At 41.9% G+C, this 13,197-nt stretch overlaps 1 protein-coding gene across 2 annotated transcripts in view; it reads left to right on the plus strand.

Moving 5' to 3' along the window:
- Window positions 1-13,197, plus strand: part of CUX2 (cut like homeobox 2) — an 864,175-nt gene that overhangs the window by 677,271 nt on the left and 173,707 nt on the right. For both annotated transcript variants that reach the window (XM_085636433.1, XM_085636434.1), the window contains 3 exons: window positions 5,085-5,225; window positions 7,608-7,734; window positions 10,862-10,938. In XM_085636433.1, coding sequence (XP_085492559.1) covers window positions 5,085-5,225; window positions 7,608-7,734; window positions 10,862-10,938 — 345 coding nt within the window. The remainder of the gene's footprint in view (window positions 1-5,084; window positions 5,226-7,607; window positions 7,735-10,861; window positions 10,939-13,197) is intronic.

Below are 13,197 nucleotides of genomic sequence, written 5' to 3' on the forward strand. Positions count from 1 at the left end.
GAACTCATTGTGTAATCCCACTTCTGCTACTGATCTGTTATTGTGCCACTTACATTTTACTTCCGCCCACCACCGCATACATCATGGGCAGTGGGTGATCCCACTTCAGACATTGATCCCCTTTCCAGCGATGCCTCCCTCAAACTTGAGGGTGCTGCACGGGGGAAGCAATCACAATCACACATCTATTCCTACTTGTGCTATCTGGTGAGATCTTTGACATCTGCGTGGTGTACGGCGGCACACTGCTGCCAATGATGGGCACTGATGGGCGGGGAGGGGTAAAGACTACATTAGTAATACATCGAGGAAGCCTTCAGTGCAACCACCGGAGGTTCTCCCACACCTCCATCGATGGATGACACACTGACTTCAACTCATTGTTATCCATTATATGACTTAAAACTGTCCAGTTTTTGCCAAAGAGATCACCTATGTATCCAATTCAGTATGGCTCCCAGTAAAAAATATAATTCAATACTATAAGGCAAGTAATGAGCAAAACGTCTTCCATTGAAATATCAAGCTGTTCTATGCTGCATTCAGGGAACAGAGATGTGTTTTGGTTGTAAAGGAAACTAATATTATATCTTATTAAAAGCATAATACAAGTCCTCTTGCTGGTAATGATAATAGTTATAATTCAGTATACATTGTTCCTCAATGACAGCAATCTCAACTAAGTATTGTAATATGTTAGTACTGTGTGCATTAGTCCCGCTTTGCAACCAAGCATCCAACATAGCACCTTAGACAGACCATATCACTTACTTTCAATCAATGAATCAATCAGGGGTTTATATAGCGCACTACTAACCTGTGAGGGTCTCAAGGCGCGGGGGGGGGAGCTCCGGATCAGTCGAAGAGCCAGGTCTTGAGGTCCTTCCTGAAAGTGTGCAGGGTTGGGGAGCGTCTGATGTTCACGGGGAGCTCGTTCCAGGTCTTGGCTGCGATGTGGGAGAAAGCTCTCCTGCCTGTTCTGTTCTTGCGGATCCGGGGGACCTCTGCCAGGGCAAGGTCGGCGGAGCGGAGGTTTCTCTTGGGTACGTGGAAGGATAGTCTCTTGTTGAGGTATTTGGGTCCGATGTTGTTGAGGGATTTGTAGGCGTGGGTTACGAGCTTGAAGGTGACCCTCTTCTCGACAGGAAGCCAGTGGAGGTCTTGTAGGTGTTGAGTCATGTGTTCGTGGCGAGGAGTCCCGAGAACGAGTCTGGCGGCGGCATTCTGGATGGTCTGGAGTCTGTGTAGGAGAGATCTGTTGATTCCAGCATATAGGGCGTTGCCGTAGTCCAGTCTGCTGGTTATGAGTGCGTGGGTGACGGTCTTTCTGCAGTCGGGGCGATCCATTTGAAGGATGCTCAGGCAGTTGAAGCTAGTGAAAGCGACGGCGTTGACCTGGCGGTTCATGGAGAGGGAAGAGTCGAGGATTATGCCGAGGTTGCGTGCATGGTCTGTAGGAGTGGGTGGGTTCCCGAGGGCGGAGGGCCACCAGGAGTTGTCCCAGGCGGAGTTGCAGGGTCCGAGTTAAGCTTAAGGCAGCTGTCCTTCATCCAGGTTGCCACGCTCTTCATTCCCTCCTGGAAGCAGAGTCTGGTGTCGTCGGGATTCGTCGTGAGTGAGAGGATTCAGCAAACACCACCAAGAATCAGCATGACATGGTAGACAGAATACTGCTCACACATCCCCAAAATAGCACAAGAATGCAACACAATTGCCTTTCACGTGGCACCCAGGAGCATGCAACTGGAAGAACATCCAATAGTGTGTATTGGATCAAGTACTGCACAGATATTCCATATTGTTGGGTATCACACTTCTAGCAACATCACTTTCCTCCAGAACCTTCACCAAATCACAATAAACAGAACATATATCAAACATAACGCAAATATGCCATTTGCTGGGTAATCTATTCAGCTGCACTACAGGAGTACTAATCTTAGTCTCAGAAAACAACCCCATTGAAGAGAGCTACCACTGCGTCATTAGTTTCACTCTCAATGGCAATGTAATCATCTATTTCCTCTAACCTATCATTATCTACTAGATGTTGGAAGATGTTCAACTTTAACTCATTACTTCCCTTTCTTCCAAAATGCAGTTGCACCTGTAGTTAACAAGGGTTTTTGATACAGTGGTCCTGTCGAAACAACACAGTTTCGTGCCCAGGTACAAAAGGCTGGTTGGTTCTTCTTAGATTTAAGTCTTCAAAAAATTGAAACCAGATGCCACGAAAGAAATTGAAGAAAAAGTAAAAAACTTTGTAGCAGAAAAGGCCCTCAAAAGGCATTCCAAACTTTAGAGTGCCTCCATCAAAATAGCCAAGAACTCTCACTACTCTCAAAACGTTGTGGCTTTTCCTTAACAAATGAGTTATTTAAATACATGTAAGACCCTCTCACGAACTCTGTGTTGTCTTAGCAAAACACCTCATTGTAAACTTTTACAGGGTTGAGATCTTTTACCCTCTCAAGATCAAACAAAAGTCTCTCACTGCCAAAGTGGGCTTCCCTCAACCACACAAGCTAAATTCTGCTCCTTCAATGTGCTTACAGGTGCACTGGATTTGTGATATATTGTGTGTTTTAAATGCATCCGGGGGAGATTATTTTTGTTGTAAATGTTTTTAAGGAAAGATTCTTCCAAAATAAACCAGTAATCTAATCAAATGTATAAATAAGATGCTGCCCAGCATAACACTGCACCAAACATCTTCAAAGCCCTTGGCCTACAATCCTCTGCTGCTAAACTGGTATGAGCGGACTTCAGCTCCTCCCTATCACTTGGAGAGTTTCCATGTAAGCTGAATGTGTCTTACATCAAACTGGCCCTAGAAAATTAGGGCCTTGACTAGGCTGACCAGCAAACTGTAGACCAAATGACTATTAGTCCATTCCTAGGTCCGTTCAATGAAATGGAAGCTTTCTCCCAGATCTCAATCTGTATTCCAACAAATTAAACTATGGTCAGAAAGACAAATAGAATTCAGACCTGGAAGTAACACTAATCTCCATTTGGGAGGACCTTAAAATCTCTGATGATGCTACTCCAACTTGACTTATCCTGAGCATTTGACACTGTAGACATAAAATACTAGTCCAAAGACCGCGACACAGAGATATGGGGCACAATTCTAAACTGGATAAAATTGTACCTTATTCATAGAACCCTATTTGGCATGCTGCTTCGGATCAGCTCTTTACCTTACAACAGGGCTCCACCCACCCCGTTTATTTCACCATTTCCTATACCCTCTTCTCAATCTTGTAAGCTTATTCAAGCTCATCTCTACAACTATATTGACAGCTCTCAGACCATCTTCATGCAGGATAGACCACCAAGGCCATCTAGAATTCAGACATGCAATAAAGTCATGGCTTTTCCAAAAATCCGGACTTAAGTGATGCTCGGACTACAGCCCAACTCATTTGTATACTCAGCATGCAAGTCTGTCCCCCCACATTCCCTTTGCTTACTGTGCCCAGTCCTTGAGCCTCAGCCATGGCAGAAAAACACAAGAGAGTTGTTATAGTCCTTTTATCTTGCCCATCAAATACCAAAAACATTCGCCTACAGCTCAATGAATATGACACGTTCATCTTGGAGAGGAACAGACCTAAGCACATTATTGATGAGACATTGTCAGAAAGCTATTCAGTTCCTGTAAACAACAGAATCTTCAAAACCAGGCTTGGAGGCGATCCAGACTCTTATTGCACTCTGAAGCCATACCCAGAGTGCAGATGCATGAGTGCATAAAACCTTTGCATACTACTTTCAATATTTTCTTCTAATTTAGAATGTAAACTATGTCTCCAATAAATTACTGTTTTTGTACTGATAGAGGATAAGATAGAACCTCACTTTTACCCCGCTTCTGATCATCTTGCAGGATATTTCATTTCTCTACATTAATTTAAGTTCAACATAGTGTTCAAAATCATTGCATCCAAGTCTTGGATAAGTTACCGTAATTTTATTTTAGATGATTGATTTATTTTACATAAATCAGGCACTGTTTTCCAAATTCTTATATTTACTAGTAATTGAAAAGCTTTCAGGGTTGGAATTCTCTTATGGTCGGTTGAATGTTTACATTTCTTGTAGAGACAGGAAAGCAAATCATATTGTACAATGTTTGACCTCTGGGTTTTTAAGTAAATTAGTTGGCAGAAATGATTCCTCCTTCTAGAATTCCTTTAAATCTGTGTTAGCTGTGTATCATTGACGTTCTGTACTTTTTCCGTACAAGTTTAGCTGTTCTTTTTAAGATAGTTGAGATCTACTTTAGTGAAAACTTTTTGGCGATTCCCTGTTAAAATGTACTTATTTATCCTTCATATTTTGTCTTATGTGATTTTTCTGTTACGCTAATATATAATCAGAGATCTGGATTTTAATTCCCTCCAAGTAAGGGGCAGCATGGCTTTGTGTCTTGTCTATTCAGATATTCAGATGCAAACTGTGTTTTAAAGTAATTTGGGAACGTCACAACAACTCAGCATTAAAACATCAGTACATATATAAATGCAATTTTATTTAACACACATTTTAGAATTCTAGATTATAGCATCGAGCATGGCATGCTTACGTTAATAGTTCTCTTCTTATGACACAGTGAATTTTTTTTCATAATGGTCAGAAATCTAAGGTAATACGCGTTTGCACAAATATCAGTTATGAGGAGGGGAGTCAGCTTTTGTGAAAAATAATGAGCATCTGAATTCTTCTTTTGATTGATTACACTAATGACTAAGGTTCCTGTTTAAAGCTCTCTTAACTCTCCTCTTGTTGTGGTGAAACAGTGCATTTAGCGTTTCCTCCTGTAATATTGAAGTTCCAGTTACTAGTGCTTATTGGATCTAAAGCTTTCTTGCCATCCGTGCTTTCACAGACTGGGCCCTTGCTGACCGAAGTTGTAAGTTGGCCCGTGCTAAAGTATGTTACAAGTGTAAGATGTTCTCCTAAGCAAAGGCAAACACGTTTCAGGTCTGCAGGCTGCCTCCGCGTTATAAAAACATCCGTTTGGAACAGTTTGTCAGAGTAATTGAAACTCAGCTGTTTTTGGGATTTTTCTCCTATAGATCCCGTTCCCCTCCTAGAAGCCGCCCGAGGTTTAGAGAACAGGTTACAGCAGCTCCAGTGCATTGATCCTGAGAACAAGACCGTCAAAGAACTTAGCAAACACTGGCGGAAGCACTCAGAGCTCCTCCTGAGCATCAAAGGTACGCTGGACTTCTTCTTAGTCTATCACTGCGGGCCTTCACCAGGTTAATATCCTTCATATCCCCTGTTCATCGAGAAATGGAGAAACATCTAAAACATGGACATTCATCTAAGCAGTAGTAAATTGAGATAAATGAGAAAGAAAACCACAGCACCAGCACAGCCATGGAAGGGTGCATTGTTGATTTGTAATGTGTAAGACAGGTCAGAACTAATTGTGTACTATTGACAGCCTCTGCCATTAGATGAACATATTCACTACTTAATACCCAGCTTTAGCTGCAATTTCCTCTTACAATAGTACTTAAAAGGTAGAACATGTGTTATTTCTCAAACAGATTCCCTGATGCTTGTGTTAAGAGTGGCTGTGACACTAAACATGTGAAGAAAGAGCTTGATTTATTCCTAGAAGAAGAGAACATTTGAAATATATTATGCATGGGTCAGGGAGGATAACCCAAACAGTGGCCTATCCACAAATACAAGAAGGTGAAGAAGATTGCATCATCATTTTAAAGGGGGAGTTCTGATGGTGCCAAATGTCATCAACACCAGAGTGCAGTACATAAAGACAGGGAGCCTGATTCACAAAGATAAAGTGAGACTAAAGCCTAATTTTACGACTTTCGGTATTCAAAAAGGGCATTTACTACTCGTAAATGCCCTTTGTGAATAGTCTAACCTCACAGCTTTTGATATTCACAGTTTACCTTTGTGAATCGGGCCCTCTGTTCTTGAGACTTTTATCTGGGGAAAAGTACCATTAAACTCTATGAATCAGGATTTTGCAAGCCATCATGGGGTTCTCTCAACATGTTTCCTTCTATATTGTTAACCTAACAAACGGTATTGGAGAACATAATTTTGTCAACCAAATAAACAAGCCATTGGCTCTGATTTTAACTTATTGGAAATTGAGAGCAAATGCATTCAATCTCTAGAAACCCATGCTATAATGAGTTTAATCCCCCAGTGATTTCGCATTTCTCATTTTAAGAATTTGTTTGGTTTTGTGAAATAAGGGTAGGTTCAAGTTTACCCAGGCATTTGGCTGCCTAAGTAGCACACGTCCAGAGCTCGCAGGTAAACAACAGCAATGGTGCTGATGACGCCCTAAGTGAGCGAAGCCCACATTAAACTACCAGCACTAAAAATGTAAGTCACACCTGATAGCAGTTTTAGGGGGAGTTCGAAAAAATATCAGTACCAGTCTGTGCCCTGTTGCCTCATTCCATTGGGACAACAAAGCAGGAAGTTCCTGGGACAGAAGCAGAACTTAAACATCCAGTGAATTTGATAACAGAATTTTAACCACCAAGAAAAAGCAAAGAAGGTTTAATAGAACCACCTTGCTGGAATTCGGATTGCAAACAGTGAGAAGAGAAATATGGCCCCGCATAGAGGGGAAAATTATGGGTTGATACAGAGGCCAGAAAGTGCTAATATAAAGGCAAAAGCAAAGCAGCCGTGCAAAGATAGTGGGATACCAAGGAAGCTGGATTCCAGTATATTCTCATTAAAACTGAGTTGATGGTGCAATACCTCTTCATACATGAGGCAAACAAGGCAAAAACATCCAAGAAACAGGCCCATATTAACTGTTTAAATGCAGTTATATCAACAGCCTTAAAAAAGAACTTGACCAGCTGACCACAGAGGGCGAAACACGCAGTGGCAGCCTTAAACTGTTGGAAAATGTAACATCAAGCATTGGACCAGAAAGTGTACAAAAGAAGAATAAATATCATCTAAAAATTCATAGATCTGGAACGCCTTCCGCTCTTTAATAGCCACTGTTTACTTCTCTTACATGCGTACACCTTATACTTTTTTCCAGTCAATGATTACTTCTATAATGTGCATACTTGTCTACTTATTAAGTAATTTGCTATAGTACTCACGCACATCGATTCACACAACAGTTAAACCATTTTCCAAAAGCCTACTTACTACACAATGTTTCATATGAATCACTTATGGAAGAAGGAATATTTTTAATTCCCATTAAAAAATGAAAATTGCTTATGCATTATCAGATAATAATGATTAAAAGACCATTTTTTGTTTTCTAAGAAGCTTAGGCACCACATTATTGTGCGAACATGCCAGACACTTGTCCTCAAACAAGGTTTTGAACGAGGCTATTAACAGCTGTGTCTTAGGCTGGAGGATACCACTTTCAGCGACTTTGGGCTGAACTTGAGATTTCTCGTCCAGCTGTGATTTTCTAACGCCTCTGGTGGTGAAACCTGCAGAAAGTATTAACTCTGTACCCTAACTTCTGAAAATCGATTTTTCCCCTGGTGACTGATATTTAGCGTTGGAAGACGCCGTTGGTTTTCTTCGTGTCGTGCTGTTCATGTGAATTTTTACACCTACAGAGCAGAGAGAGGGAACATCTCCAGCTGGGATCACGGTGTCAGAGGAATCCCGCGTCACCACCATTAACAGCAAAGCACTTTTAGCAGAAACCCTACCGCAGAGACATGCCGCAGCAGAAAAAGAAAAGTACGTGAGTAGTGTACAAGCTTTTGGCTTTTTCTGGTGGTTGCAAATCCAGTTTGAATTTCTTTCCCCAGCAGTGCTCAATTTGTAAAAGAATCAATGCCAGGACCCAAGGTTTGGCTCAGAAGCCCGCGGCGGGCGCTGTCAAATGTCGGGAGGTGCAGTATACCAATGCTGCGTGGTCTTGATTCCACCTCATGCCTCTTTCATCCACCACCTCACACTCACTACTCCTTTATCTCACTCTTGGAGGTTCTTTTACATCCCGGCTTTCCTTCGTTGTCACTGTTTTCTGTCTTTCTATTCTTCATTATTTTCCGCTTTGTGTTATTCTCTCTCCTATTCAGGATCAAAGTGTGATGAGGAAACATAAGTGCCGGTCCCCAAAAATGAGTGCTGGTGGGTCTCACCTGCAACCACGGGGTCAAATTAAGCACTGCTCCTCAGACATCCTGTGTTGATGAAGTAACAATATTTAAAAACTTTAGCGCGATGAGTTTCTCTTTCCTTACAGTGATCAGATTGACACAAAAGAAGCCCTCTGTTTTTCACAGCAATATCCGTGTCTCTGCAGATCATCCAGAAACTGTGGCCACAGAGTGAGATCCAGATTGTGGCTGGGTTTTTCACATGTGTTAATGCCCGATTGCTGCCTTGAAGTTTTCCCAACTTGTGAGCAAAGCCTCTAGTCACATAAAAGTTCAGTGTGCAGAAAGAGTCCGCTTTTTATGCTTTGGCGGCGGGAGTACTAAAGTTAGAAGTCACAACCAGTGTTCTGTTTGAAAATCAGTGATGTGTGTGAAAGATTAGCAGTCATAATAGTTATATAATTATTTAATGTATTTAATTAATTATAATTATTAATATGATTAATTATTATGAGTTGTTATTATTAATATTTATTATATTATTGTATTAATTATATGTATTTAACATACGAACAAATATATTCTTATTGTTGTTGCTAAAATTACTGGATGAGGTTTCCCCTGTTTTAATTTTTCTGAATCTTTTTGGGGGTCGAGCTTTTTCCAAACCAGGACCAAGCATGGTGAATTCTGCCCTAGTGGAGTTCAGGAAGCAGTGTGATTCTGCGTTTAAAATACAGTTACAATCTTGACACCTGATTTAAGCAACGAAGGGCTGTAAATCATTGTCCCTTCTAAATCCATCAGAAATGTATGAATACTTGTTAATCACAAGCTTACCATGACCATTCAAAATGTAAGATAACTCCAGTGATTAATGTTCCTGCTAGAGAGAGATCAGAGTTTTGTCTAAAGGCAGTTTTGTCACAAAGTAGCACAGATGCCTGCTGCTAAAGATGTGTGCTAGGCAGCGCACAGACCAGTATTTTATTGGGATAGCTCAGTGGATTACTACTTTTGTAACAGGGATCATTTTTTTACTTGCAATTCATAAATTACAATCCTAATATAGCACAGTGATCTATGAACTGTTATCAAATAGCTGCATGCAATCTACATGGTAAAGGTTAGAAAGTTATGTTTTTCCCCAGTCTTTCATTATTCTGATGTTGTGAAAAAGGGTTTGTGTGGGTAGAAATACATTCTTATTAGTAAAGCCAACCCCAACCACAGTGGGTTATTTTAAATCCTGAGATAGTAATTCTCCAGACCAAACACTCTTAAAATATACTGCCTACTAGTATGAGTGACACACGGCACCTACATCTTGTAATCCTTTATGTGTTATATAACATTTTCTATAGACTGATTCACATATGTATGATTCTCTGTATAATGTGTGTGATGTAATGTACACTGACACCCTACACTGGTATGAGTAATAATAATCCCCATTTGTAAAGCGCGAACAATCACCCGTAAGGGTCTCTAGGCGCTGGGGGCCGTCGGGAAGATTATGCAAGCTATTGCCCAGAGTCACATGGTGCTGGGCTAATCTGCCGCCGGCACCGGGGATCGAACCATGATCCCCAGATTCCGGAGTCAGTCGCCCTGGCCGCGGCGCCACACCTCTTCCCTAGTAGTGCTGTAAAATAAACTAAATGGATATAAGAGAGAGACTGTGGAGAGATTAGGGGCACTAATGGAGCCTGGTGGTGAGGGAATCCGTGGAGAAGAAGGAAATTGGGGAGTGCCAAAAAAGACTGTGTTATTGTCGGCCACCAGTGATAAAGCTGGCCCTGACCAGGATAGTTCAAGTTCGGTAACATTGTGCTTTAGCAATCCACATACCCTAACATCTGAAACCCAATAGTTAGGACATTACCTAAGCGTTAATTCTGCACTGCAGGGGCCTTTTATCCAGCAAGAGCATCTGATGTATTGATTGAAGGAGAATCAACATTGGAGGAAAATCTTGTTGCTGTTATGGAGTCATTGCATTTGTTTGCGCTCTAGAAGCTAAAGGGGCACATGTTTAACATTTTACATCAACCCTAAGTATATAAAAAAGTTATTTCCTTGCGTATATATGGTTAGAGTGCTTCAAGCATAACACCTGATGCTTGTTTGAAGCCTGATACCTACTACAAGTTTAAGGTGGGTCTGTTTTGATATTGTAGCCTAGAACCAGACAAACCGTAGTCTCATGACTGTTATTCAATCTACTGCTTAAGGCATTGTCTACTCCCCTTACCAAGGGTTTATCTGCTGGCACTCCAAGGCCAGGCAGTGTTTCATTTGCTGTGCCAAGAGTTTACCAGCCACTCACTGCAGATGTTTTTTTCCTGACTTATTTTGCCAAGAGTTTGCCAGTGCTTTATGTCAAATGTTCAGGGTGTCCAGAGCCTTTGTCAACTCAGGATGATCTGCGGGACTCACATCTTCGTCTTCGCCTTTTCTTCAATCGCTTTTATTCTATCAACGTGTTGACCATAGCTATTTATTATTCTGTATGTTATTTATGTATGTATGGTTTTTAAGCATTATGATATAATAAAGTGATGCAGATGATGATTATGTTGCATGCCTAGATGCTTAAAGATTTAGTAAAATAATACTATGACAATTGGGTCTTGTCTGAGCAGAAGTTCAAAACTCAAAACATGTACCTCCTCTGAGTGAAGGCCTAAACCATATTGCTGTTCTTGCTTCTAGTTTTAAAGTGGCATTAATAATAACATTTGACACATTTTGCTTCACAGGGGACTACAGGAAGCACAAATCACTTTGGCTGCCAGGCTGGGAGAGGCAGAAGAAAAGATCAAGGTGCTACACTCGGGTATGTAGGGATTGCACATTTCAGATACTCCCACCATGCGATGTGAGAAGAATGAGCGTGCACAGATTTTCCATGTTGTTGACTAAGATGTGGTGCTGTGATTATTTACAACCCTTGTGGGCATATCTCGACATTTCTAGTACCATTGCGGGCAGGTATCATCATGTTTTGCAATAACTGATCATTGTCTGCCCCAGGTGTATGATGGGTTAATGTGTGGCTCCCTGCTAAATGCATTGTTGAGAAACACTCTGAGTGAGTGCTCACAAATTAAACCTCCTGCACAGAGCAAGGAGTTCTTCAGCTGATGTCAGAAGAGGTTTTAGTTTCTAATGGATTTTGTGCTAAGGAAAGAATTTGATTAGCTCTGTATTGCGTAGTTCGCTCAACTTTGTTTGTTAAGAGAAGTGTCACTTTAGAAACTCAGTGTGAGGAAACTACTCAATGAGTTCAGACAATAGGATTATTGGAATCAGTGTTCAGTTGGAGAGGAGGCACTCAGCTTGCCGTACTTGTCTTTAGTAAATTTGACAACTGTAACCCTCCTCTAGTAGGTCATACCCTGATTTCTTTTAGAACTCTCAGTAAAGTTCTGCATTTTACTACAAGAACTCTAAAGAGTCTCCCCAAAAACACACCTACAACACAGCATCGCAACTAAGTCACATGTTTGTCAGCTAAAGGCAGACGTTTGTACAAGCTACTGATCCTGGTCGTCAAAGCCATAAAACAGCTTCTGCTCAAGGTACCTCTCTGTAATCCTGAGGCAGAGCGTACTTATTCACAATTTACGCTCCGGGAGCAGAAACCTCGTAGTGTTGGGTCTTATCTCTTGGAGTGTTGGGGTAACCATGGTGCAGGAATGTTGGTGGGAAAAGAAGCTGGAATGCTGTGAGTGGAATGCTGTGGGTGGAGATGGGAGGAGGCATTGGTGGCCAGCAGATGTTATGTGTTTATCATCCTGCTGATACTTATGCTTAATAAACTACTTACCTGAAGAACTACAACTCTGTATTGGAGGCTTGTGGTACCTTCGGCAGGACGACTTCACCCATGTGCCTTCAGGTCTTTCTACCTTTGCTTTTAAGTCCCATTCAGGAGGTGAGTTTGTTTGCCCTTATCTGCCCCGGGTGCGCCGAACACTTCTTCATCTGCACATTCTCACCTCATCCTGACCAACCACTTCGAGGAGCGCTGAGGGGGGCGAATGATTTCAGCTGCGATAGCTTTGCGCGAGCCAAGAGCGAGTGAAGCGGTGCGTCTGCAGTCCTTCTCCCTGCGCTGGAGAGTGTGTCTTCCACGCTCCCCGTTGTCTTTGTGCGAGACAAGAGCGCGTGAAGCGGCATGTGTGTTTGCAGGTAATTCCGACTCCCTGAGTGTGCGATCGGAACTCACACTGCTGTATGCATACAAGCGGGCGTGCTCCATCACGTTGAACGTCCAACAAAGCAGCCATGTTGCAATGTTGGTAGGGAAAGAAACGGGAATGCTTTGGGTGGAATGGTATGGGTGGAATTGGGAGGAGGCCTTGGGGGGCAAGCAGATTTTATGTGCTTATTGTCCTGCTGATACTTATGCTTAATAAATAGCCCGCACAACAGTTGGATTGTAGCGCTTACTTGACGCCACCCAAGAGTTCTTGCTGGAAAATGCTTTGCAAATCAACTAGTAAAAAACACAAATCATGACAATAAACTACACAAAACCGAGAAAACCACACTGTCATTTGGGCAAACACTGCTTGGAACCTGTGATGGAACATAAATATTTAGGAGTCATCATAGACAATTAGGAATCTTTCAAGCCTGAGAAAGAAGGCCTGAGACAGAAAGGTACCACAGTAGCATTAGTGCTGAGATCTCTGAAGAAGAAAGTGGCTGGTCCTACCTTAACTCCTCTAATCCAGGTACTCCAACCAAAACAATTGCCAATAATATCATATGGGAGTGAGCCATTGCGAGGGAGAGACACAACCAACCTGGACAGAATTATTATCGGGGCATACAGAATGATCTTTTGTTTCCCAAAATACACATCCCATGCACATATAAGATTAGAATTTGGCCTTTAGAGACAAACCATGGCCAGAATGGGGGCGTATATTAAATGCTGGCACAAGATCAGGGGCACCGAACAGAGTACACTAAACCCACATCTCTGGGCGGAACTGACATCTCGAGAAAGATCCCCAGCCAGAGTTTATCTTCATGACTCCTTAACACAGCTAGGCTGACAGGCCCTTTGGGAGACATCAGCAAC

This window comes from Triturus cristatus, chromosome 11 (assembly GCF_964204655.1).
Source record: "Triturus cristatus chromosome 11, aTriCri1.1, whole genome shotgun sequence".
NCBI lineage: Eukaryota > Metazoa > Chordata > Amphibia > Caudata > Salamandridae > Triturus > Triturus cristatus.